Here is a 27,618-nt window from a genome sequence, read left to right on the forward strand (position 1 = left end):
GAGTTTCTCATGTGTCAAGAAACTCTGGCTATTCTCTAGTTCAATTAAAAATGATCAGCGTTATCGAGCGTTATCATTTCTAAAGATGGCGTGACACCATTACGTCCAGGAGGGAGAAACTGTTTCCGATTCAGCGCTACCAATAGCGAAAGCTAAACAGTAAACACCCGTTTCCTCATCAACTCTCTTATTTTTAGTCCGATGCGCAGTCAGCAGCCCATCTATATATAAAGTAGACCAGACCGGTTTAGTCGACAGTACAGTTTCAGCGGGTGTTCAACTTGTTGCTTCTTAATCTTCACTCACAGGCATGCAAAAACATCTATAGAATCAAGTCGTCTTCCTAATTAATAAAATTTTTGATTTCTTGTTTGTAGGTTAACGAAAATGTTTGTTGTTTTTATCATGGCAGCAGTTTTGATTGCTCAGACGCAATCGGCCGCTATAGTCTTGCCTACCGAAACAATAGTAAGTATTAAAATTGTTATACTAGAAATGAAAACTAAATTTAATTCCTTTTATTTAAATTTTACAGATTGACGAGACGGCAGAAAACAAAGACGCCAAAGCTTCGGTTGATGAATTCGATATTAGCCTTCTGTCTGTCAATTACACACAGAAAAGTCACGAGAAGGACGTCGATTTGTACCTTGACACTGCCGTTCAAGTTGATAAATTTGGATGCGGTTCTAGGTTCGTTAATAACTAAATTATTCTTACCATTTTAACGATTGATTTATCGCTTATGCTGACCACATCAGGCTGATTTGTGAACTGCATCGAAGAGCTGAAAGTGAATTGCTTCCCGAAGAAATTCGCCTTCGTTCAATGCTTCTGTAGGTTTGAATCGCATTGTTTATTCAAGGATCGAAGTGATTGATAATGTTTAATGTAATTCTAAAATCAGCGATCAACCTTTGGCCGTTTCCACTGATGGACCCAAAGTTGCCAAAGGTAGAGGAGTGTTCCAGTATGCGGCGTACATCGGATCGACGGCCAAGAACTCAGAAACTTGCAGCCGGGCTTTTGCCCGTTGTCCTTTCGATTCTGAAACGATCCTTCTTGTTTTCCGGGCAATTGAAAATTACCCAACTCTCAAATCTCTTGCGCAACCTTTCCCTAATCAAAGACTTCAAGCACCCAAAGAAACTCAGTCATCTTAATTCTGAATGTTGCAAATATCCTGTTTTAGGTTACTCATTTACTCACGACTCTATTCATCACCATATAAAAGGGTCTACGTATTTTTTTATGTTGTCACCAATACAAATTTTATTACTAAGCCAATTGTCTTAAACTAAAACGATCTTTGAGAAAAATGGATCTTGGTAATAAACTATTATATGAGCTACATCGTAATGCAAAAGATTTCCTGAATTTAACTCGATTAATTATCATTTCTGACCTACTTTTCAAATTACATATTTATTCGGGTTGCCGTTATTATTGCTAGATGGCGTATGTTACCACTGCATGCTGGAGCAGCGATTCAGAACAGACGATTCCTCTCAGGCTTAATCGAAATCGAGTGTTTAGTGTTTACTGTTTAAGTCTCTCGTAGTCTATGACCGTAGTCTGTGGTTCCACAATGAAAATCATCTGTTTTGACTTTTGAGCAGTTTGTAATAGATGTAATATATAAATTGTTTATTTCAGAATTATGGCTACGAGACCAAGCATAGTGTTTCTCTTGCACAGTGATGATGATTTCCCCTTGCAGTGTATCCGTCTCTTCAGACACGTCGTTCTCAACATTTTGAACTGTTTCAGTGGGGGTTCACAAATTAACATTCAGTGGGGCTACCGCTTCTACTCTTCATCAAAATATCAATTAACTAACAAAGCTCGCTTTGTGGAACTTACTACCCAAACTGTGGAGGCGTTTGAAGAAGCATTGCATGTTAGTTTTGAACAGAACAATGTCTTCATTGAAGGAGCCACTTTGAATCAAATGACTGGAGCTAGTGTTCTCAGTCGAACTCTTCAAGATATATTTTCAGATTACGAATGGAAAACCACTTCTAATGCCCTGACTCCTACCAGAAAAAGGAAAAGAACTGGAAAACAACTTGATCAGAGCTTGCAAAATCTTGTTTTCATATTTACCGAAGTACCAACTGATGAAGGAATAAGCTCATTCTGCAGATCCAGTGTTCAAGATGAACTGTCCACTGTCAAATCAGTTACTGATGCTATTTTGCCTAAAGAGTTGGCAAAATGCTTTCAAGAGTTTCAACTAAGTCTGAATTTCATTGATTTGTCAAATGATAAAAAGACAATATTTAGAAAAATTGCTGGTAATCTACGTGGGGCAGTAATTAATGCCTTGTCATTTACCTCACCCTTTAGTTTTAGTCAAATTTTGCAAGCTTCATGCTTGGCAGAAGGTTACTCTAAAGAAATGTGTTCTTCTTGCCAGTCTCTTTCACTTGGTTCCAAAACAGTTACCTTAGTACTCAATGAACAAGAGATTGAGTTTCAGTTGCAGTGCTGGAACCCTAGTTGCATCAAATCTAGTCTTCGGTATTAATTTTAAATTTTTTCTAAAATAAGAGCCAATTGATTAAATTTTTGTCTTTCTTTGTTTACACATATCCATGGCCGAACAGTTCGGAAGACGAAAATGTTAACACATCTGTAATCAATTGCAAGACTGCACAGAAAACATCAGTCCCAATCTTAAACTGGTTCAGGTATGAATCACTACATCTACTCTCCAGCAGGAGTGCGTCGATACCGAAGCTTTTTTCACAGAAAATATCATGGGTATTGAGTTAAATCTTACTGTTTTTAAAATTTATATTTAAACTAATCCTTTTGAATATGATTTTACCCATTAGATTGGTCAGTTGAACGACAGATTTTGCTACGTTTCCCCACTTACTTCCCGTACAGCTTTTATGCTATTCCCATCCGCCGATTGCATTTCCTTTCAATCCTGGGCCACTATTCTTTTTGGTTCAATAAACCAAGAAAGCTCCACAGTCCGCGGTATCAATGACTCGGAATTTTGTCGAAAGAATTGTTGAAGATCAGCGCAGAAGTTCGCCATTTACCGAAGATCTTTCACCTTCAATTCCTAACCAGTGCCTCAACTGGTCTCCACTCAGTCACCTCAAAGGAAATTATGTTGAAAAGACAGGGGTTCACTTAGGAACGCATTGGCAAAATTTAAAACATTGGTAAGTCGGATCTATTTTATCTGTACAAATAATCTATGCTAAATTTTCTGCTTTTCAGCTTTCAGAGTGAAGAAACACAGGAAAAATGTTTAAAAGAATTCAACAACAATTCCTTTGATCAACTGTCCCGCTCAATTCCTCAAAACGACACGCATTTAGGTTATTTGGCCAGTGAAGGAGGTGCACTTAAAAAAATTGGTTCTAATAGGATTCAAAACCTTCGCGCGTCTACTCTTCTGCAAAAAAGTCAGGAAGTTCGAGCAAAGAACGATGAAATAGAACGTGAAAAAATTAATCGGGAGAAACAAATAGCCGAAGAAAGAAAGGAAAAGATCTGGAATGAAGTTGAAATGTACTTGTTAAGTCTGCGTTCATCGATCGAATTTGGCGAAGATAAGGTTGAAATAGTTCCAAGCAGAGTAGAATTCGTTCATCAAGAGATACTGGATCGCTGTTTAAAACTTAAAAATCAAGAAAGTAACTCACAGCTTGAAGACTGGCAACTATTCTGCCTAGTCCAAGTGATAGCTAGTACAATTCTCTATGTATGGAAAGAAAAACAATCAATAGTAAGTAACAGTTCAAATTTATCTAAATCTTACGGCTTGTTAAAGAAAAACATTTTTTAATAGGTGAAAGGATTTGAAATAATTCGGCAAAACTTCCTTAAAAAACCAGGAACAGTTAATCGCTTAATCCCAAAAGGCAAAAAAGTCCTCGAATTCAAGTTTCAAATTATGCTTCGACTTGAATTATGTTGGGTAAGTTTAAGTTTATGAAAGACTATTGTGAAATTCAGAAACTAACAGAAAGTCATGCACATATAAAGGTTGTCCCTTCGCTGATTGGAGAAGAAGAAGAAGTGCTGCAAGACACAGTTAGTTTGTTCCAAATGCTGGCAATCCATTCTTCTCCTCAACTTATCTCAAGTTTTTTCCAGGACGGTTTGGTAGTCAGGTATGATAATCAAAATTTAAAATTGAGGTGGCATTTCAATATTTATGTGATCATCTTCCTGTCCAGCTTCGAAAACATGTTACCCGAGTTTCTTGTTAACTTGGGAGAAGAATTAAATCAGCCTATTCCGGCCAGCTTGAGTGATATTGTGCGATCGAAAAATTCAGCGCGAACTCCTAGTCCAACATTAAGCTCCAGAACGTTGACGGTTCATTCCGTTTCTCGGAACGAAACATTAGACAGCCAAAGATCAGTCACACTCGATTTAAGGTGAGAGTGATGTGCTTAAAATTGCCTTGTTTTCAGTAATTATAATGGTTTTCTTAATTGCAGGTCGAGGACACTGTCTAGACAACCAAGTCTAACTGTTCTTCAGCACAAAAAGCAGATTATACTTCCAAATAAAGTTGAGCGGATTCCTGTTGTCACCACCAAGAAAGAAGGTAATACCATTTTACAATTTTCGTAGCAATTGAGTCTGATTCGTGTGCTATTTTTCGATTAGAGCCCAACGAGGTCGTACGGGTACGACGCAGTTTGCAGTTTGGAGGAATTGATGCAACTCTCAAGAAAACTCGAATCAAATCTCCATCTAAAGCAACATTTACATCCAAGAAACTGAAAACGTCGTTCGAATCACTAGCGCAATTCACTACACCTAGCAAAGCAACGGGTATGTCTTTCAGTGTTGGTGTTCACCTTTCACGGGCACACAGTTTTAACTGTATGTTTTATGTTTTCCAGATCAAATTTTGGCGCCAGAGACCCCATCACGACTTCGCAGCGATAACAAAAACAAGAAAACTGATGGAATTCACGTCGTCGGTGAATCCCCAGAAATTAAACAAGAGGGTAAAATTCGTGTATTACTTTGCGACATTTTGTTATGTCTGTAAGTAATTTTTGTTTCTTTTGTTTCTTTTTTGCTATAGTTTTGCGAAGGAGTCCTCGAAGATTGGAAGCTGCCATCGCTTTACGACGGCGAGCGTCTTTTTATTCGACGCTAACCTCTGATGTGAACCCGGAAAAGGGGGCGTCACGGAACTGGACCAGGGGGGAGAGCCAAGTCTGGTCAGAGAAGGCCAAGGCTAATACTAGCATCCAGCCTATGGAAGAAAACAGTCAGCAAACTGGACGATCAACACGCTTTTTCTTTTCGAAAATTCTATCGCGTAATGATTCAATATCCACCAGTGAGCTAGGCTTTAGTCATGGGGTTGGGGTGAACATTGTCGTACCCGACAGTTTAATGCCAATGCCATCACTCGGCAAGTGTGGCATCGGCAGTTACTCACGCAATTGAAGAGTATGATGGTGATAGGCTTTTCTTGGGCTAGCAATACGCCTGGTGAAGTAGTGAGAGCATAATGTACTACGTATTTCTAGCTCCCTTACATTGCCCGAGCACGCCAACTTGCCCTGAAAAAAGGTGTCGTTTATGTAATCTTATTTTTATTTATTTGATGTATTCATTAGTTCAGTAGGGCGGCGCACTGAACGCTTATGCCGCGGCATTCGGGTTCAGGAAGCTGAAGGCCTTTACGTGCTCGTCTGATGTATTTGCTGGTGTCTTATCTTCAACAACTTAGAATACAGTGCTTAAAGCAGACATAAGATGGAGCAGTTGGTTTTTCGTACCTGCAATTGCTGAAAATTTTGGTGTATTTCTTTCGGGAATTTTGTGTCAATCGAGACACATTGCGTTTCCCATCATCATTGGAATAGATAGGCTACATTGAATTGCCAAACAAATCATCGTTTCTATTCGAATCGGCACGAACGCGACTTCAATTCCAGCTAGAAATCTATCTCCTGAATCTGATGGATATTGTGGCTCATAGTCATCTAAGGTAGCCTACGAGCGGCGATTAGTCGGTAGTCGCTTTTGAGGCCATTTCACAACTTTGTCGCATTCCAGCCTTCCAGGTAAATCTGAAATGAATAATAATTTATGGTTTTTAAATCTAAATATCAATTTTTTTTTAAATTCAGGCTTAGTGACGGAGCTCTGCTTGAATTACGATTTTGATTGCCATACATCGGATTAGAGCTCATCAAACATCCATCGAAGAATGTTGTCGGTGGGCGGTGGGATCTATACAATTCACTTACTATCGTTGGAAGCTTTGCTTATTGTCGTGAACTCGATCTAGGCTCATTGCCTCATCCAGGTAAGAATAAAAGGTTATTAGTTATTTATATGTATAGTTGTTCTCCTCATTATTGGAATTTTAAATGATAGGGGAATGGCAATGGTAACGGTCAGTTGGAGCACGTCTTTTTTAATGCCGCCAGTAGCTAGAAAGAGCCGTTTAGTCAAGCCAGCTGCAGACGTGCCCTCGAAGGAGCAAGTCTCTTCAGTACGCCATAAAAAGAAGCTGTTAATGGGTGCTGAGCAATTCAACAGCAAGTCCGCCAAAGGAATTCATTATACAGGAGAATGGCCTTTTGGTGGATCCATTAGATCCGATGCATGTAGCCGCTTTACTCCGAGAATTTTCACGACTTGAGAAGAAGATGATTGGAGATTACATCTGTAACGGAAAAAGTATCAACGTGCTCGAAGCCTTCGATTTTCTTTCGATTTTCACAGCATCCGCATCGATGAAGCCCTGAGATATTACCTGAAAGTCTTCCGTCTTCCAGGAGAGGCTCCATCTATTTCTCCATTGATGGAACAGTTCGCTGACCACTAGTTCAAATGCAACGACGCACCATTCTTCAATGCCGACGCATTTTTCACGCTGGCCTACGCCGTCATCCTCAAGGAACACGAACGTCGAAAGCTGCCAGCCAATGAAAAGTTTGCGAAAGGGGGGTCGCCGGGTCGGCTAGGGTGGCAAAATTCACCCGTCAGGGGGGAGGGACTTCGCTATGTGACATCGGCTGGTTCTGGTTCGTTGCCAAGTCGGGCAAAGTAATCGGTATCGTCAAAAAGCGATTAGGCAACCCCGGCTCTTCTCTCTATAACGAATTAAGCAGAGTTTGACAGTCTGCGAAAGGCGATATAGTTTTAATTGCAATTGTTTGCAAGCTTTATTTTATGAGTGGGGGTCTCTTTCATTTGTTTTGTGTTTTCTGTGCAATTTTAATCAATAGAGAATCAACTATTGGATAAATATTTTACTAACATTGAAGGATCTTGGAAACAGAATGAGCAAGGCACTTGAGTTGAAATTGCATAGCCCTGCTGGTTCAGATCCTGATGTTTATGAGTGGCCATTGACTTGTGGACGGGGAGCTGTAAGTAATTGTTGTCATTATAGTTACTTGGGCATAGCCATTACTTGTACTTGTGTTCTATCAAACCAATGTATTTCAATTTAAAAAAAAATGTTATTCAGTTTGTTGACAGACGAGATTAGTAGTACTGATTGTATAGTACTTAATTTGTCCTGTTGAGCTCATCTATAATTTTTAAATATTTTTTTACATTTACAGAGCAAGACCAGTGGTGCCGTAGAACTAGTAGAAACAATAAGGTACACCTATATTCTACCAAAAACTTTTCGTGTTAGCACAGACAATGAAATGAGAGTTTTTTATTATAGATTGTTAAAAATCTACTTTAGCTCTAATTTTTCACTAAGTTTCTCTGCAGTCTACAGTTCTACACATACAATAAAATCTTGGTTAATTATTAATTGTGTTATATCAGATGGGTTTGCCAGGAGTTTCCTGAAATTGTTTTGGAAAGCAATATCCTCAGCAGTTATGATACAAATAGGTATAGTTAAAGTGTTATTATGCTATTATGCTAAGTTTAAAAATATTTTATATATCCCATTATTTTTTTCCAGCTATGAGAGTATGAAGAGCTTGGTAGATGAGTACAATAACGCTATTGACGCTTTTCTTCAACGTGTAAGCTCTTACAAATTTTCAGATTATCTTCAACTTTCTAACAATATTATACAGGCAGCACATACGAAACGTCCTAATGAACGATTTAGTACAACACAACGCCGTACTTCGCGAAATTTGCTACGTCATATTCTTCAACAAGTCTACGTTCACGCCGTAACAATTCCCAGCAAACTCAATCAGTATGAGCCATTTTCACCAGAGGTTTGTCATCTTAAACTTTATTAACTGAAAGTTCGGAATTCATATCCAAATTTCTCTGTCAGGTGTACGGCGAAACTTCTTACGAAATAGTACGCCAGATTATTGACCAGTTAAATATTACGGAAGAAGATACTTTCCTTGATCTCGGTTCAGGAGTAGGTCAAATAGTTCTACAGGTGGCCGCTTCTACATGTTGTAAAATGGTCTGGGGTATAGAGAGATCTGATTGGCCCAACCTCTTCGCGATGGTAATCGTTTATTTTCACAACTAATAATATAAAGATACTGTATATAGCAGTTTTTCTTTTTATAATGCAGAAAATGGATTTGCACTTTAAGCGATTGATGCGTTGGTGGGGGAAACCATATGGCGAATATCAACTCATTAATGGCGACTTTCTGGACCAGCGTCACAGCGATAAGATAAATTCAGCAAGCGTTATCTTTGTCAACAATTTGGCTTTCGGTCCCAATCTCGACCAACAACTTAAAGGTTAGCCAATATTAAAAGTTAACATAGCTAATCGTAATGATTTTTTTTTGCAGAACGTTTTGCTGAACTACGAGATGGCGTCCGCATTATTTCGTCTAAAGAATTCTGCCCTATAAACTCCAGACTAAGCGAACGCAATTTAAGTAGTAAGGTTTACAGTTTCGACTTCCATGCAAACCCCCTTTTGATAAATTTCTTTCATTTCCTAGATATAGGTACAATCATGCAAGTTTCAAAGTTGTCACCTCAGGGATCAGTTTCTTGGACTGGGAAATCTATCTCTTACTACGTCCACACCATTGATCGAACTAAGGTATAAAATTTGCAAATACATTACAATAATAAACTAACTCATCTGTAATATCAGTTGAAGTTATACCTCGAGCCGCTTAAGGTATTTATAACGTAAATTCACGGAAAATTGTTTGATCAATTTTAACCCCCTGTTTTATTTAAAGGAAACTGAAAACACTCCAATCGCATCAACTGGCCACAACAATAAGGATGCTGACCGAATTTTAGAGCCGTCAGATTTGGTCGATGCAAGCCCACCAGTTATAGAAAGTGGGGTAAAATCTTCTGAAAGAATTAGGACACGAAGATCACTTAACGCAGAGAAAGGTATAAAGTCAAATTGTCGTAGGGAAATGGTCAGAAAACTTTAATCTTTTTTTTTCACCTTTTTTTTTACCGCCAACTCAACTAACACAGGGAATCCTGTTAAAATTGGTGCAATAGCTAATTGTAATCCAGCTGGCAAACCTGTTGGGCGAGTGGGAAAAAGAGAAGATCCAGGCATCAAGAAGAAAAATTCGATCAGTGAGTTGAAATTGGTTAGCTCTCAAAGCACAAATTCATCTAAGGGTAAAAAACCCTCGCTTAAACAGCAACAACGTTCCTGTGACATTTCATCGGTTGATGATTCTATAAAAAATCGGACTAGCCAAACTACCGCTGTGAATGACGCAACCGAAACCCCTTCATCCCATCAGGTATGTTTGTTAAAGTTGTCTAACACCGAATTAACTGCTACTTTATATTATTTTTAGATGTATTTGGACACTATCCGTAGTCAAATTATTGCGACAGTGGCTATGCTTCAGGATGAAAACTATCGAAGGAGTTTAATGCATGACATCGAATTCGAACGCAAACGAAAAAAATAAATGAGCTTGCAGGCTGCTGAATTAGACGCAGAAGTATATATGAGAATATCCCATTTTAAATGTCTCCCCGTTCTATCTGTACTACATTTTATTGATTAGATTTTATGTTTGATGCAAACAGAGATCCGACGGCAACAGGAAGTAATGTACCGTAGTATAAAATTAAGCCGAGTTAATGCGGTAAGTCGGGAAAAAGATCTCTCAGTTAAATCGCTTACTAAATTTTTTGTCTTTTATAGGATGCTACAGACATTTCAATCGTGAACCAAGAATCCTTTCTAACAGAGATTTCATTGGCCATTCATTTGCGCTAGAGGCTAAGCTGCAAAATCACCAAGGTATCGTCAGAAGTCTCAACTTCGAATCAAACTGCGATCGTCGCTGCACTACGGCCATCTGCTTCCACCAGTTCAACCTTGAAGACAAGTTTATCTTCTCCAATTCAACAGCAAGCAGTACCTTGCGTTAACGCACAATCACAAAATCTCCAATCTGAGTCGCCCCATCAGCCGATTGGCCAGGAAACTTTTCCAGTTCCTTCAGTTCTTCTTGGTTATGACTTGGAAGATCGCTTAAAGGACCTCATCATTAGTGTATTGAAAGACAACGCTAATCTTGCTGTAAGGCAGATTAGATATGATCCGTTTTTTTTTTCGACTCCTCATGTGAAACATTAATGTACGACCCATAGGCCGAACGATGAGCGCATAGGATTTTTTGCTCCGTCTCCCGTAAAACATTTCATTTTTTGACATTTCAACCACAACAAATCATACATCAACGTTTCCTCATTAAGTAAGCCGTCACTAGTCATCGTTGGATACTTCCAAACCAGTGGTGGAATCTTCTTTCTAATAGATAATCTATTATTTCAAGTAATTGGGTCGCCAATTTTTCATTACCGTTTCAACAAAACGAGTCATTCAAACGACGTTTGAGAAGATTATGATTTTCATTTTTGAGCGCATAAAATTTACAACCCATATTTTTAGCTGCCCTATTTTACTGAGTATCAACTCCATTTTCTAATCAATTTCGAGCACAATGGCGAAAGGACAATTGGGAGTGTACTGTTGTCCCTCGACTATTTATTTCTTTAAAAATTACCAATTGTATGACTTGGTTATCAATCGTACATGTAAAATTATGAAATCGAATATAATAATGCTTCATCATTTCAGAATTAGAAATTTAAAAAATTATTAATCCCCATTTATCAAATTAGATTTGTAAAAGTGTGAAATCTCAATTTTCTACTAATTCGTTCGACAGATTTCACCTGAAAAAAAAGTGAACTCCGAGGTGAATCCAGGCTTTCGGTCAGTGTAGTATCAATTTCGCATGTTGCAAAACAAAATGATTGAGTTTTAAAGTAATGTCCATTCTCCTATTAGGTTAATCCTGCAACAATATTTCATGGACTAAATCCGTTGGTGGAAAATGACGAGAAATCAGCGGCGACTCGGTCAACAATACTTTTCACTGGCGTGTCGTTCTTTCGTCGCTCCGAGGCATGGGCCTGTTCCAGCTACGTGGCCATATCTGAAAATTGGCCATAATTAAGATTTTGGTTTTTTTTATTATTTGAAGTATTGATCTGCACTTCTATATCTGATGTTTTTGAGACGATTTCGAGTTTTATTTAATTATTTTTTTAATTAGTTCATAAGAAAAATGGAACCGTCCAGTCTCGAACCGACGTTCTTTTAAACGAGAATTGGGATTCTGATTTGCCACAGCCATTTTACATGCGATATTTGAGGTAAGAAATGACAAGTGTAGTTAGTTTATCTAGGCCCGCTCCGTTCTTTTCTGTGGCCCCATGATTATCGATGTCATCCGGGACCAAAACCAAATGTAAACGAGAAATATATTTTTGAGCAAATTTATATCAAAGAAGTCATTGTCCTTTGTATGTGAAAATGAATTGTACATAATATATATATTATTCATAAGTAAATTTGAAGTCAAAATATTTGACAGCACCGTCCTTGTCATGGAGTAGGTTTAGGGGAACAAAGTTCTTGACGTTAAATTGTGGTTAGTCAATGGCTTCGTTAATCAAAGAAGTCTATATTGTTAAATCTACCGACTTCTTTGATCGCTGAGTCATATAGGATACGATCCGATTTAGTTTACTGTTAGCTCGTTGCATCGATGACTATATGTATCAGAGTAAACAATTAAACATGATTAATTTTATGATTCGTTAATGTGTATAAATATAGACCAATTACTTTAGTATAAACTATGTCGTTGTGGATTACATGTGTCTCAGCCATGAGCACAAGAAGATCCGGTAAAAGGCACAAAACCACCAGCATGAAGTGCAATAGCCAAGCAGCGGGAGAAGAAGAAGATACCATATAAATCCATAACATTGCGTTGCTATCTACGAAATTACTGAAAATAGGACATAAATAGCTTTAAAAGTAAATTCAGTTTTTATGCAATAATTTTGCTTACAAGTCGTATGCGCAGTAGATGAGTACAACGGCGGAAAAACCCAGCATAATTGAAACGGCGACTGAGGCCGTGAATAAAAGAGTCCAATAACGTGACTCCAAAAGAAGCTTTTCCCCAACAAGAAATAAGTCATTCAGGAATTTCATCTGAAAATATATTGATATCTGAATATATATATTACCTTTAAATTAGTCACCCAGGCCACAACTTGACACATTATCGTTCCAAAAGTGACAAAGTCCAATGGCTGACCGGCATAGACAACGTCGCATTCGTAGTAGTATAGCAAATGCGTTCCGAAATAGATCACGATAGCGTGCCAAAGAGCTAAAACAACAAATCAAAAGTTAGAAGAAAAAAAACAAGATAATTACTAAAATACTACAAAATTACCAAGAATATTCCATTTAAAGAACTGTTTCCAACTCATGCGGGCGTCCCCTGTTGTGGAACCGTACAAGTGAAGATTGTTAAGCAGCTGTGTTTCTGTGAAATTTTGGTCCAGTACGGTGAAAAGAAACACCGGCAAGCCAGTGAACGTAATGTTGTACATTGTCAGTAGAAAACTATCATATACAGGCTTGAATTAAAAATGAGAAAAGAATTAAGGAACCAAGAAGAAATGAACTATGTTGATACAACCATTTAACAACACACCTGAGTAGAATAGGCATTGAAGATGGAAAAGAAGACGACTGGCGTGTTGAATACGAGGTTTTTATAAAAGAAATACATTGCCAAAGAAGAGATACGCCAGTAATACCATTGACCGTGAATGAATAACACCCTGCGCAAATAGTGAAAACGCGCAAAGGCAAAGTCCGCGCACCGAACAGCTTGCCTACCTTCTTTGCCCATTATACCTTTGGAAAATGGGAAAAAATTGGTAAACATGTTCTTACTCTGGATTAATTAGTTGACTAAAATATACCTAAGCCGATATGAGCTTCTTGAATCATAGATACATCGTTTGCTCCGTCCCCAATCGCAGCAGTTGTGGGTTTCTCGGGAAATTCTTTGACTAGTTTTACCACCTACAAATGACGGTTATCAATGTCTTTTCTTAAAGTTTACTGTGTACAACAAGATTATACCTCAGCTTTTTGAATGGGCGACATTCTGCAACAGACGACAGCTTCACAGTGTTTCGTCACTTCTGCTAAAAGTGTTCGGTGTTGGGTTAACGCCGTAGACAGGCAATGGCCATCAATCACCATTCCATAATGACGGTCGCACTCATCTCGTATCGTTTTTCTGTTTGGACGATTGCTCAGTTAAACGCAAATCTTAAGTAGTTTTACATCACCAAGTAATTTTACCTGTACTGGGTCAACTTGTCTTCGACTTCCTCAGACGAACTCAATTCAAAAATGTGCATCCCTCGTTTGAATTGACCACATGAATATGCAATATTAACGGCAGTTTCTAATTTATCACCAGTTAACACCCATACCTTGAAAAAATATTGGTAATTAAATCATGAAGGAAAATTGTAATAAATATAGTTACTTTAATTCCAGCAATTTTTAGAGATTCAAGCGTCTCTTGCACTTCTTCTTGAAGTTGATCTTCCACCCCCGTTGCTCCCAACAATGTTAAATCAACTTCAACTGCATCAAAACAACTTGCTAATTCCTTTTCTCTGTCCTCCATTGTTTGACGAGCACCTTCAAGTAGATTGTCAATTTCTTCGTATTTTTCTTGATTTAGACGACATGATGCTATCGTCAGTGTACGCAGTCCAAGCTAAAATGCAAACAAATTCTCATACCACAGATTTAGGGAAACCATTGAATTATTTCACCATTGCGTAGTCTTTAATGTGTTGCTCTGTTTCATCTTTCCATCCTGCGATGCACTTCGGTAGGACTGTACTTTCGGCGCCCTTACACAGTAGCCAAATAGAGTCGTCAGGAAACTTAACTATAACCGACATTCGTTTTCGATTCGAATCGAATTCTAAAATGTGCAAGCGGCGATAGGTTCTCTTTTCACCATTGACGGAAATGGTGCAAATGCCACCAGTTTCTCCATGATAGATTATTCCAAACCTATTCATTTAGAGGATTAGTAAATTTCCTGAATTGTTGTTTTTGTATACTAATAAGTACTTTTGGCAAGCTTCAAGGAGCGCCTTCTCGTCTGGACTGGAAGCTTGATACTCGAAATCGTTTTCATGAGTAGTAAAGACTGGGTTTTCGTTGCCAGACTTAGAGTTCAATGACGAATCCTTCCTTCTAAAGGGACTGGTAACAGTTGCAGTGTGACACAGAGCTAGTGTGATTAGAAATTGCTCCTCAGCAGGCTAAGATTCAATATATTAACAACTAAACATTATGCGTACTCTAAAAATGGATCAAGTAAGTGCTGGATATTACCGACAAGTGTTCAACGCGCTGCAAGTTTAATGTACTACCATCCAAAGCAACCATCAGCATGCCATTTTCTTCGGTATACTTCTTACCCACGATGGAACATTGTCGGAATTGCATACAATTTTCAGTTAGTGTTCCAGTTTTATCGGTAAAAAGATATTGGACCTAAAGAGTGAGAAATATCAATAATTTGTAACTTAAACAAGGTTACCATAGTCATACTTGTCCCAGCTCTTCGTTCAAGTCAGACGTGTTGCAGATGGCAGGTTCATCTGTAGACTCGCAGTATAGCTTAAGGTCCCATCCAAAAAATTGACTGCTCGTAAACTTTTGCACCTCTAAATAGTTAAGAGGTTAAAGTAAGAATCGGTTATCTGAACACGGTAGGAAGTATATGTGGTTTACCTAACGTGGTGTATAGGGAAATAGGAACGATATAGCTAAAAATAACAAGAAAGGCTGACAAGTCTGCCAACACGCCAACTAATGAAACTTCCTCTTTCTCTCCAAGATAATAGGCCTCATCTGAATCAAATCGGTATAAACCAAAATCATTGCTTGCTACTATACATCTAAATTTTATTTGAACACATGATCTATTTCTAAATTTAAAATGTTACCTAAATTTGAGAGAAATAAATATTTTTGCATGGTACACAAGACTATTTCCAGTGCGAGAATACCCATGAACACTACAAGATAGCGATTCATACTCCTAAAAAGATTGTCAATTTATAGATTACAACCATTTTAATTTAGTCACTTATTACCTCTCTACCGTAGAAAATTTATTCCTAGTTATCAAGGAGTTAAGGCCAAGCTTAGTTTGTTGACCAGTATACACAGCGCATCCTATTATGTGCATTTAAACGGACGTGTTAAATTATATACCACATAGAAATCGGAAAGGAAAGATCTACCATAAATGAAATCTGTGTCTTTGAGTTTCGCTCCGCGAAGTAGTAGGTTGTCTAGTCCTAAGGAAGCTTTAGTTGAACTAATTGCACCCAGACCGTCACGTTCGTATACCGTCAACGTTCCAATAAACTGATACAAGTTTACAGTTGGTTGTTGACATTCAATGTGACCTCTCAATCTCTCCAGTTTTTCTGGTTGATCGAAATCTCGTGTTGTTTTGGCGCTAATTTTGGTCTAAATAAGGACAGCAAAGATGAATGTAAAGTAATTCTAAAGAACATGAATATATTTGCACACCTTGTAATTGGTTTCACCGTCTAGATTGACTGTAGTCAGGTAACATTTGCCTTCTTCGTCGGATGAAGACAGTAACACTAAATCGCACGGGAAACTCTCTTCTTCTTTAATCCTCACGATATCACCTAAGCGAATATCTTTTGCTTTTGCCTTCTACAAAAGTATATCGCGGTTACCCTCAAATTAAAACAAATGTTAAATAGTAATCGGTCTAAGTACTTGAATTTCTCCATTGCGAACGATATCGATAAGTTGCAAATTCACTTCACGATCTCTAACATGTCGCAAAAAATCTTCATAGCCTTGTTTTGCACCCGTGATGATAACGACGAATAGTAGCGGGAGCCAAGTTGTCCACGGACTGACAGGACTGTTGATCACGAGCTGAATTACATGAACGACAATTAATAATCGAATTTTTTAAATTAAATAATTAAGTTACCATGATGATGCCAATGAGAAGAAAATACGTGTTTGCTATTCGCCGAAACTGTTCAAACAGGTTTTTTGGTAAAAAGTTGAGCACAGTGTACTGTGAGAATCCGCTGATTCCCAATAAACGGAGCAAGAGCGATCCAAATTCCCACGGCCTTCAACCGAAGGTTAACCTTGTAAAACCTTGAAAATCCAAGTTTACCCTTCTTCACACCTTAAACCCACCGAGATTTCTACCTTACTTGACCTTGTTACGTTCATATAAATATTTGCCTCTGCGATACGATGAACCAGTCTTATTCTTGCTGTCGGGGTTGAAACCTCTGCTCGGGTGTTGCTCCGGCAGTGTGAAGTATCTTACTGGTAGCCGCTGCGTGTATGTGTCGTGTGTGAACGCTTGAATAAAGACTTGATCGTGACGTGGCGGTGCGTTGCTGTTATTTTCTTCCGTTCCCCGGATCGATTGGCCGCTTTTCCGCCGCTACCCGTAGAAACGAATCTACGTCCCCCAGCAGACCCTGCGTCCATCATGGCGGTTACGCCTCGAGTGTAACTATGTTTTCAGTATCGTTGTTTATTATTATCGGTGTCATTTGATTAGTCAGCTGAGGCCAAGTGTATCGAAGCGGCTTCACATTTGGTGGCAGCGGTCACGAACCTTTTAACCCTCTGTAACGTTTTGAAGGAAATTTTGTATTTTACGGATTACAGTCGGGAAATTATTCCGGCTCTAGACCTTGTTTTCCGTCATGATCGCTCATGGCGTCCGGGGGTAAACAAAAACCAGTATGGGAGAAGCTTTTAGAGAGTGCTAGAAGGGCCGCTACGAAAATATCACCAAAAAATAGGTCACCCGAAAAGGCAAACCACCCCTGGTTATCGTTTGGCGTCACAAGGGGAAACTCACAATCTCCTAAGCAGCCAGCCCCTCCCGCCTCCGTTGTTGTCCCGTCTGCCCCCTCACTTCAGGAAGCGGCTGCTTCTTTAGTTCCAAGTGGACACAAAACAAGTCTCATTCAGGCAGAAATTGTGGATTTGGAAGTAGGACGGAGAATAGAGCAGGAAAGAGAAGACGAACTACAGGCGACACGTTGGGAAAACGCAACTTTGCTGTGTTTTGATCCTTCCGTTCTGCCAGCTGAGATCACCGGAAATAGACATTTTTATAACACATACGCTGACTTACCATTGGAACGCGTTCCGCGGAGTGAAATTGTACATGAAATAATTTTTTTGCGCTACCTTAATAAGCAAACGGAATTAGCGTACGAAACAATTGAATTATCAGTTGAGGCAGCGCTTGAGGAATTTAAAGGAAATTTCGCGACACCAAGAGAGTTTTTTCATTTTCTGGGTCTCACAACATTTTTTACACCACCCGAAAGCATTAGTTTCCCAAGTCCCTCGCCAGTATTATTAGACAACTTGACACAGGAGGGAATTCCAACAGTGGAGGAGGGCACACCTTCGCCAACGCAGTCTGAACAAGCTGATCAAGGAGACAGTGAGGGGCAAAATATAACGCCTCCTGAAGAAAACGAGTCTCATCCGCAACCAGATACGGAAAAGCACGAAACACCTAAGGTTCCGCTCGAACATTCCTCAGTTCCGAAGAGGGTTTCTTTCACACCAGAGGTGGACGTCATGGATAACCAGACTTGCCGGCCATGGGAACAGGACGATCAAGAGTCCAGGCTTTTTCAGTTTAACACAATCTATCAAACGTTGATTAGGCAGAATATCTCCCCCGAGTTGGCAACACTAGCCGCATCTCGCGCTTTGGAAACGGGCCAGCAGAATGGTCCTCGATTTACCTCAACCCCTCATGCACAAATAAATTCTTGTTGGCAACAAAACGCGCCATCAGTCACGGCTTCTAGCCAGACAATTCCAATTGATAGGAATACGGAAGCGAAGGTTGATCAAAGTACGGCGGCCGTACAAACAGATTTAAGGGTAGGGGAAAACAACACAACCTCCTACCGCAAGTTGAGCGATGTAGATAAGCAGGGTGCGCAATTGTTGTCCCAAATTCACGTATTTAAAAACAAAGGGGATGGAATGGACTTTGAAGCGTGGGTCCGACACTTCGAAAACACGCTGGATATTGGGGATTTTGAGGACTCCAGAAAAATAAAGTATTTAGTTTCAAAATTAATAGGGCCTGCAGGAGATTTCGTGGAACAATATAGGCTAGATCACCCGGTGGAGGCCAGCTGTTACAACACTTTAAAAAGAGCGTTAAAGGAAAGATTTATGGGAAAGAACATCGAGTATAAGTACCAAACATCATACGACAACTGTAGAAGAGAGCCGGGGGAATCAATTAGGAGTTTTGCGTGTAGAGTACAAAAACTTTTACGGAGAGGATACCCAGCACTTTCTAACGGGAAGAATCAGGAAACTATTGAACAGTTTAGCCGACACAAGTTTCTAGATGGCCTCTCCGCCGACTTACAGGACCGCCTGCTCTGCCTAGAATTTACGTCGTTTGATCAACTTATTGAGGCCGCGGAGCGCCATGACACAGCCATCGAACAGAGGGAAGCTCGCCAAAAGAGGGAATTAGTCAATGCTATTAATATGCTCCCAAAAACGCGCTCACCGACCCCAACAAGAACGGATAACAGTATACTAGAGTCCCTGAGAAAATTAAACGATAAGTTAGACAAAACTGCTGAAAAACAGGAAGAATTAAGAAAGGACCTACAGGAGATGCAAAAGAAATCTACTCCCCGGAATGTCACGTTCGAAGGGGACCAACAAAAGTTTTGTGCATTGCACAAATATGGCACCCACACTACAAACGAATGTCTCGTGTTGAGAAGCCAAAACTCTGTACACTGCTTCAAATGTGGGAATCCTGGGCATAAATCGTTCGAGTGCACAGGAGGGTCTCGCCCACAGCAAGGGCCTCAGTCACAAAACTGGAGACAGAAATCTTCCCAACATCCAGCGCAGGCAACCACGGGAATACATAGCGCTTCGGAAGAAGCGTTAAACGGATAACCACCGATCGAAAAGATGGGCCGAACGGTGGAATTGGTCCTAAGCCCCGTCAATATGTAAAAGGCGTGCAAGGAAGTTTTCAACCACCTAAGGTTGCCGTGAAAATTGGTTTGGTAGAAGTCGAGGCTCTCTTTGATAGTGGGGCAGGTAAATCATTAATAAGTAGTAACTTTTATAGGAAATTAGGGAAAGATGTAGGGAAATTTAGTCCAGAGGTAGCGGTGGAGCTGTTCGATATAAACAACAGACGTCTAAAAACCAGGGGAACAATTACAGTATGTTTTCAAGTTGTAGGGGAGAGCAATCCGGAAAACTTAGAGCAGTCATTCATTGTTGTGGATGATATAGCGGAGAGTTGCGTACTAGGTCTAGACGCGCTCTACCAGCATAGGTTTATGTTTGACGGATCTGAACGCTCCATTTACAGAATAAGGGAGGCTGATCACCTCCCGTATCAACCACTTGTAGTATCGCAGGAAAAAATCAAAATTCCCGCGCACTCTGCACAAATAGTGGAAAGCGAAGGGGAAGATGGCAATCTGCCCCCTAATGTTGTCTGTATGTTTAGGTCGGCCCCGGAACTTCCGAAGGGAATCCGCGTAGACCCTCTGGTGACTAAAAATGAACGGAAAGGGCTATTCAAAATCGTGTTGGTAAATGAAACAAATTGTAGGATAACACTCCCGAAATTTCAAGTAATAGGAAAGATCTCATTCGAAGTGAAAAAAAAACCCCAGACAATAGCGGCCTGCACGACTACTAAACTTGTCGACCCAGCCATCTTCGACTCAGTCTTATCAAACATTCCACCAAAGGGTAGTGTCCTGGTAAAGGACCTTCTAACAGAAAAGAATCACATTTTCGCGTCAAAAACCGAGGAACTGGGTTGCACAGGGGTGGTTAAGCACACCATTAACACAGAGGGGCGCGGGCCAATCCGCTTACGGCCATACCGTAACTCTCCGCGTCAAAGGGAGGTTGCGGATGGAATTATACAGGAGTTAATCAAAAATAAAATTATTAGGCCGTCTTTGTCACCGTGGGCAGCACCGATCGTGCTGGTAAAAAAGAAATCGGGAGAAACCCGCTTATGTGTTGATTACAGAAGATTGAATGGGATCACTAAAAAGGATTCCTTCCCATTGCCAAGGATCGACGACGTTCTCGATCTGTTAGTAGGGCAAAAATTTTTTTCTACATTAGATTTGGCCTCGGGATATTGGCAAATAGAATTAGACGAAGAATCGAAGGAGAAAACCGCTTTTGTAGTAGAGAATAATGTTTACGAGTGGAATAGGTTAGCTTTTGGTTTAACGAATGCTCCTGGAACCTTCCAGCGAGTCATGAACTTTATTTTGAAATCAGTAATAGGGAAAATTTGTCTGGTTTACCTTGACGACATAATTGTTTTTGCAAAATCGATTGAAGAACATGTTCAGAATCTTAGGGTAGTGTTTGAATTATTGGAAGATGCAAATTTGAAATTAAAGCTAGCAAAGTGTAAATTTCTCAGAACATCAGTCGATTTCCTAGGTCACGTGATTTCCGCCGACGGTATAGCGCCGGATCCCTCTAAAGTAGAGGCGATTAAGAATTACCCCCAACCACGGACTGTCCGTGAACTACAATCGTTCCTCGGTTTAGCGTCGTACTATCGACGCTTTATTAAGGACTTCGCGAGCATCGCACATCCTCTTATCATTCAGGCGAAAGGACAACCACAAACATTAATTAATTGGGGCCAGGACGAAATATCGTCATTCGAAACATTGAAGAACCGTCTCATATCGGACCAAGTGTTGGCTTTTCCAGATTTCTCGAAGCATTTTGTTATATTCACTGACGCCAGTGACTACGGATTGGGTGCCATTCTATCTCAAATAGATGTTAACGGAAAGGATAGGCCGATCGCTTATGCTAGTAGACATCTCAACAAAACAGAACAAAAGTATTCAACGATAGAGAAAGAGGCGGCTGCCCTGATCTTCGGCATAAAAAGATTTAAATATTATCTGCAGGATGAACCGTTCACGATTATAAGTGACCATAGGCCATTGCAATGGCTACAGACGTTCAAGGATGAAACTGGAAGACTAGGCCGTTGGGCAATAATGCTAGGGAATTTAAAATACACCGTACAGTATAGGCCTGGTAGGGTGAATGAGAACGCAGACTGCCTATCCCGTATCCCTATTGCATCGGTCCAGATCCAACCAGAAACCGCGGACGATATAATTCGGGAGCAACATACGGATCCGTTATGCCAGGATATTAGATCGTATATGGAAGATAGAATATTATGGGACGAGAATCATAGGATCATGCCGATTTGGGCGAAGGAAATAGACGTGTTTTTCATAGAGAATAATATTTTATGCAGACTACAGGCACCGATATCTGAGAAACGAAGACCATTTCCGCAGAAGCAGGTTGTGGTCCCGCTCACCTTAAGGAAAGCTCTCGTGGAAGAGTACCACAATTCTCCGCTATCAGGCCATCTGGCGTATCGTAGAACTTGCCAAAAACTAAGAGACAAGTATTATTGGCCCTCCATGTTGGATGATGTTAAAACATATTGTGAGAAATGTGAAGTTTGTGATAAACAAAGAAAATCAAAGAATCGGGCAACACTGTTTTCTCTCCAGCCCGCTGCGGGACCTTTCGAAAGGCTAGGCCTTGATTTCTTGGGCCCACTTAGCCCTAGGTCAACGGAAGGGAATAGCTACATACTCGTAATAACCGACTATTTTACTAAATGGGTGGAAGTAGTTGCGCTTCCGAACCAAACAGCGTTATCTACGTGTAAAGCGCTAGTTGAAAGAATTATAAATTATCACGGCCCCCCTCGGGTCATTGTCACGGACCGTGGTACCAACTTTACGTCGGCACTTTTTAAACATCTATGTGAAGCCCTGAGAATAAAGCATTGTACCACCACTTCCTACCACCCGCAGTCGAACGGTCTCACGGAGAGATTCAATAGAACAATGATGGAAATGTTAAGGAAATACACCGAGGATGGGTACGATGACTGGGAAGAAATGTTGGGGCATGTTGCGTTTGCATATCGTCACAGCGTGAATTCGTCTACTCAGGAAACACCATACTTTCTTAATCACGGTCGTGATGCAGTGATGCCGATCGACATGTTTCTAACGCCGTATTCCAAAGAACTCGTAACACCACAAGACTACAAAAGTTTGACAATGAAACGTCTTTTTGACGCATTCCAACTGGTCAAGCAGAATTTAGAGAAAGCAATGCGTCAGCAAAAGAAACAATACGACAAGCGAGCAAAGGATTTCGAATATCAAGTCGGAGACAAGGTGCTGTTAGACGTCCGTGCAGTAAAGCCTGGTATAAGCAAAAAACTGTATCCCCGCTTCCGAGGCCCATATCGGGTAACCAAGGTTCACAATAATCGGACGGTGGAGATACAGGCAACAACCGGGGGCGCCTCAAAATTATACCATTCCAATAGAATTAAGCCTCTCTTGGAATCGATGGTATGGAAGGACGACCCGGTCCCACATTTTGAAGATGTGCGAATTAATAATGGCAACCTGGAGGACACGTTGGCAATACCGGAGGATCTAGGGACCGAGGGAAATGACGATGAAAAAGGAGCGAACATTGAACCTGACGCTCAGCGTGCAATCCCGGCTACGGAAGAGACGGGGTTAACAGATATCACGGAACCATTCTACGGGTTTCCCGTAGCTCCTCCCCGAAGAAAAAGGAGAGAGCCAACGGAGCCCCCTGGTCCCAAGCCAGACCGCCCAGCCGGATTGCGACCATGGTCAAAAATTCGACAGCGAGAATTTTAACAAAAAAAAAAAAAAAAAAAAAAAAAAAAAAAAAAAAAAAAAAACAAGAACTTTTGGTGTATATATATAAATTTTTCTTTTTGTCCTTTCTAGAATTATAATCTTCCTTGCAGCTTTCACGCTCGGAACCGTTAGTGCGTTCGAAACGACCGTTTGCGACTGCAGCCAGGCGGCAAGAAAGGGCTTCGTTAAATTCGACAACGAGGACTGCAAACACCTCGTCAAGCCAGGATCACCAACTCCTGTGATGTATAAAGTAATAACCACCCTTCCGGTCCTTCAGCGATTCATCGGGCACACGTGTAGCATGTGGCGGATGTCGAAAACAGTATATCGTGACTTTCTGCAATGGGATTCCGTAACTGAAAGCCGCACGCCCTTGGAAGTGTCCAGCGCCCAGTGCCGAAAAATGAGAGACTCACGCCTCTGCAACGGAGCGCCGATGGACAACCTCGGCTCTAACAAGTGGGCCTTAGAAAAATCGGCCCATGTTCAAGGTAGTTGGTTACGAACCAACACCGATTCCATAATCAACTGTCGCCTGGAGGAAGTGATTCTGGAAACGGAATGCACCGACTGTATCATCAGTTCGCCGTTAGGAGATATTTCGGGATCGGCCAATGGTTCACTATCCCATAACCTTGTGACAATAGTTTGGGATAACTCCCTGAGGGAATTGGGCAAGTGTAAGGCCAGGCTAGTGGAAGAGGGGCTCGGACTACTATACAATACCACAACTCCAGACGTTTTGCGACTGCGCGACTCCCGCAAACAGATGGATTTTATGGTGAAGAACGTGGACGTCAGAGTGTGCGGTATTCCCGCTAATATGTCTAAAGCTAAAGCAGTGATGGGAATGGACCGTGTTGTGACAACCTGGTACCCAATTCATAACTCTACCCGTGCAGTTAAGTCAGAAATGGAATTCGAAAACGTTTCTTCTGTGCTCCGCGCCGAAATTGACTCGGCGGCGCACGCACAATACATGCGGGACTTCGCAGTAGAAATGTCCAATAGTGTCGCAAAAGAAGTGCGGGAATTACAGTGCAAGCTGCGTGAAATAACTCATCGCAACGCGATCGCAACTGCGCAATACAACGGATGGATAGCGGCAAGCTATCTTAATCTGCCTAAGTGTTATAAACTCCTTCCGGTGGGAAAAGATGTAGCCGTTCTACAGTGCCACCCAAAAAACATTACGTTCACGACGGAAATCACCAACTGCGGCCCACAACCTCGGCACGAAAATTTCACTATTAGTGTGGAAGGATGGGAGCTCACGGATTACTCCGAATGCTATTGGCATTTCGACTTCGTGAATTTTAACGGAAGATCGCATACGTTCAAAAACGGGACCTGGGTCCCGATGCTGCCATCAGTCCTCGTGCAAGGGGACAAATTGATTGGCACAATGCCATATGAAGTCGATGCGTCGCTGGGAAACCTTTTACACATGCACCCGGCTCTGAAGGTTAACCCTATGAGTCCCGCGGCCGCAATGGCAGATATATTGGCAGCCGTTCAAGAACAACATTCCGCTGATTTCACGAGCAATCGGCACGTTAGTAATGTGCTGCTAAGTCGCCACGACGCACCCCACATATCATTCTTATCCAGAATAGGAAGTTGGATTAAAAATTTCGGATCAATTTCGGGAATTGGACTACTTCTAGCCGTCGTCTTCAGGTTCTGCGGATTAGGCTCCATGATTACCAGATTCATACCGTGTTTGTCTGTATTTCAATATTGTAACCCATTTAAAGTAGCAACTAGTGCCCTCAGACGTGAAGACGTCGAAATAGGATTAAACACCGTCAGCAGCCAACCAGCAAATTCCCCAATCAACATAATCAACATTCCATCAGGGGCTCCGCCGACGGATCGGCCGCTGTTGACTGTGTCGGCCAACAGTACGGCGGTGACCGATCAGGAGGCACGGAAAAAACAAGCTGCGCTATTGCTAAATCAATGAAAGGCTGCGAATCATGTTGCGAAGTAACAGGGGGAATTGGGCATCGTTAACTGCAGTGGCGATTGCCTGATTTGCCTTTGCGAACCGAACAACATAATGAAAAAAAAAAAAAAAAAAAAAAAAAAAAAAAAAAAATCTACCCACATGCTCAAATGATTTCACATGTTTAATTTTTGTTGTGCACATACCAATGACGCAATGACGATGAAGTTTATGTCTTTTTTCTCTCTCTCTCTCCCTCCCTCTCTCACTCTCTCTCTTTTTTACGCTTCTCGGATCCCTGCTAAACCTCCCTCTTTGGCCGTAAGGGAAAAACGGGCACGTAACGAAAAAAAAAAAAAAAAAAACCCTCGATAACTTTTCAACCACTGCGGACGGTTCAAGGGCGAGCCCCACTATTACAATCTTATGCCATATCGAACGTAACCTAATGGGTACCTGGAAAAAAAAGTTCTACTATATGGGTAAGAAAAAAGTAATCGAATCGGTAAGCAGAGAAAAGGAGGACGTGTCGATAGCGATTGCGGGACGCAATCTAACATGACGGATAGTTATGTGAGAATCCGCTGATTCCCAATAAACGGAGCAAGAGCGATCCAAATTCCCACGGCCTTCAACCGAAGGTTAACCTTGTAAAACCTTGAAAATCCAAGTTTACCCTTCTTCACACCTTAAACCCACCGAGATTTCTACCTTACTTGACCTTGTTACGTTCATATAAATATTTGCCTCTGCGATACGATGAACCAGTCTTATTCTTGCTGTCGGGGTTGAAACCTCTGCTCGGGTGTTGCTCCGGCAGTGTGAAGTATCTTACTGGTAGCCGCTGCGTGTATGTGTCGTGTGTGAACGCTTGAATAAAGACTTGATCGTGACGTGGCGGTGCGTTGCTGTTATTTTCTTCCGTTCCCCGGATCGATTGGCCGCTTTTCCGCCGCTACCCGTAGAAACGAATCTACGTCCCCCAGCAGACCCTGCGTCCATCATGGCGGTTACGCCTCGAGTGTAACTATGTTTTCAGTATCGTTGTTTATTATTATCGGTGTCATTTGATTAGTCAGCTGAGGCCAAGTGTATCGAAGCGGCTTCACAGTACTTTGAGGAGATGACTTCATTATCCGGATACTTTTGGCGATCGTAATTGGCCGGAGGTTGAACTCCCTCAGGAGTAGTATTTCCAATAAAGATGAATCTGTTAGGAAATTCATATTTGTTTTTTTTCTGGAAATAAATTTGATCAAACATGTGATTAGTTGCAATTTAAAATATTTGGTTTCCAATGGGTAGTGATTACAATTTGTCGAGCATTCGGAAGTAAAATAATTCGCAGCATCAATTTATGTCAAAAGATTGATCCAGATGCTGTATTTAGTATATACAATCTGACTTTTTTTAAATCTTATTGTCAGTAACTTTACACTCACGTTGATAATTTTCTGTCACTTAATTGTGTGAGTGATGAACCGCCAGTAACAAAAAAAATATATAATAATAACAAGTTAGACCCGTGATTAATTTCACTTTAAAAAATGATGAATGAAGTCTAAAATTGATAAAAGAAAATTATTTACAACTTAGTATATGTCGTCACCTTTTACATCTTATAGTTAGATAGTCAAATATTGCTACATGCACGTGGTGAAGATAGATATTTGTGTTCTAGCATTATATTGCCCCGGATGTAAATTGGAAGTTATTTGGTAGTTTTAGGTATAATCGCGGTTTTTATTTAATTACCCAAAGACGGCGAAAACGTTCCATTAGATATTTAGATGAGCACTAATTAACTATCACATAAAGAACGAAAAAAACACCATTTATTCCAAAAGCTACTCATCCACTAAATTTTTATCATTGAGAAGGGTACTGTACCTAACGGACTAACGGTTTCATGACAGTTGTTGCTATGGTTTTAATCAGCAACATCCTTTACCTTATCTTCACAATACTGCCAGTAGGTAAACATTCACATTTAATATACTATAAATGGATTAAGTATAGAAGAAATGTTGATCGAAATGTAAATGCAATGTTGTTACAACATTAATGCTTGGGTCAAATAAAATTAGGCAATCAAACTAACAAATCAAGGTATATACCGTAAGTACTTAGATATTAGATGGGCTACAACCATAAATTTTGTTTTTGGTAAAATGACCAAAAGTTAAGCTCATGCACATCACAGTCTAGGACACTATTGTTGATAAAATGTCATTATTTCGCTTTATAGCAAATTGGCAGTGCTTTTTGTATTAATTGTACGAGAAGTTTCTAAATGCTGATCCCATACGAAAATAAAGAATTGACTATCTTTAAACCATTACCTGTTATCTGTTCCAGTGAGTTATATACGATTAATAGCAGCCTGCCTGCCACACGTGAAGGGAGTTTTGTTTGACATCATAAAGCTTTGAAGTTTGTTTGAACTCTGCCGGAACTCTGAGTCAGCTGAT

The 27,618-nt window shown here is 40.5% G+C and overlaps 4 protein-coding genes across 4 annotated transcripts; 3 read left to right on the forward strand and 1 right to left on the reverse strand.

Annotated features, from left to right (window-relative positions):
- Positions 1 to 267: 267 nt before the first annotated feature.
- LOC124350804 lies at positions 268 to 1,282 on the forward strand. Its single transcript, XM_046801633.1, has 5 exons — positions 268 to 308; positions 378 to 468; positions 536 to 693; positions 762 to 836; positions 908 to 1,282. The coding sequence occupies exons 2-5, from the start codon at positions 388 to 390 to the stop codon at positions 1,161 to 1,163; spliced, it is 570 nt and encodes a 189-aa protein (XP_046657589.1). The 5' UTR covers positions 268 to 308; positions 378 to 387; the 3' UTR covers positions 1,164 to 1,282.
- A 418-nt stretch (positions 1,283 to 1,700) lies between these two features.
- On the forward strand, positions 1,701 to 5,741 carry LOC124348765. Its single transcript, XM_046799038.1, has 11 exons — positions 1,701 to 2,523; positions 2,610 to 2,766; positions 2,841 to 3,182; positions 3,241 to 3,751; positions 3,815 to 3,943; positions 4,012 to 4,139; positions 4,206 to 4,409; positions 4,473 to 4,582; positions 4,645 to 4,812; positions 4,884 to 4,991; positions 5,072 to 5,741. Exons 3-11 carry the CDS (start codon positions 2,998 to 3,000, stop codon positions 5,440 to 5,442), a joined length of 1,914 nt encoding a protein of 637 aa, XP_046654994.1. The 5' UTR covers positions 1,701 to 2,523; positions 2,610 to 2,766; positions 2,841 to 2,997; the 3' UTR covers positions 5,443 to 5,741.
- A 1,355-nt stretch (positions 5,742 to 7,096) lies between these two features.
- LOC124350622 (histone-lysine N-methyltransferase, H3 lysine-79 specific-like) lies at positions 7,097 to 11,049 on the forward strand. Its single transcript, XM_046801411.1, has 15 exons — positions 7,097 to 7,382; positions 7,581 to 7,621; positions 7,798 to 7,866; positions 7,940 to 8,003; positions 8,058 to 8,207; positions 8,270 to 8,455; positions 8,526 to 8,700; positions 8,754 to 8,846; positions 8,910 to 9,013; positions 9,068 to 9,094; positions 9,159 to 9,321; positions 9,412 to 9,692; positions 9,750 to 9,899; positions 9,988 to 10,046; positions 10,106 to 11,049. The coding sequence occupies exons 1-13, from the start codon at positions 7,293 to 7,295 to the stop codon at positions 9,864 to 9,866; spliced, it is 1,560 nt and encodes a 519-aa protein (XP_046657367.1). The 5' UTR covers positions 7,097 to 7,292; the 3' UTR covers positions 9,867 to 9,899; positions 9,988 to 10,046; positions 10,106 to 11,049.
- Positions 11,050 to 11,751: 702 nt separating this feature from the next.
- On the reverse strand, positions 11,752 to 27,014 carry LOC124350542 (phospholipid-transporting ATPase IF-like). The gene is made up of 23 exons (XM_046801296.1): positions 26,903 to 27,014; positions 26,263 to 26,386; positions 16,365 to 16,456; positions 16,142 to 16,306; positions 15,923 to 16,075; positions 15,628 to 15,859; positions 15,478 to 15,559; positions 15,328 to 15,422; positions 15,113 to 15,232; positions 14,930 to 15,045; positions 14,711 to 14,872; positions 14,444 to 14,637; positions 14,137 to 14,383; positions 13,842 to 14,078; positions 13,652 to 13,785; positions 13,427 to 13,586; positions 13,264 to 13,366; positions 12,990 to 13,195; positions 12,726 to 12,912; positions 12,514 to 12,659; positions 12,333 to 12,439; positions 12,104 to 12,269; positions 11,752 to 12,027 (listed from the first exon to the last, which is right to left on the reverse strand). Exons 1-23 carry the CDS (start codon positions 26,924 to 26,926, stop codon positions 11,938 to 11,940), a joined length of 3,342 nt encoding a protein of 1,113 aa, XP_046657252.1. The 5' UTR covers positions 26,927 to 27,014; the 3' UTR covers positions 11,752 to 11,937.
- Positions 27,015 to 27,618: the final 604 nt, after the last annotated feature.

This window comes from Daphnia pulicaria, chromosome 7, assembly GCF_021234035.1.
Source record: "Daphnia pulicaria isolate SC F1-1A chromosome 7, SC_F0-13Bv2, whole genome shotgun sequence".
Lineage (NCBI taxonomy): Eukaryota > Metazoa > Arthropoda > Branchiopoda > Diplostraca > Daphniidae > Daphnia > Daphnia pulicaria.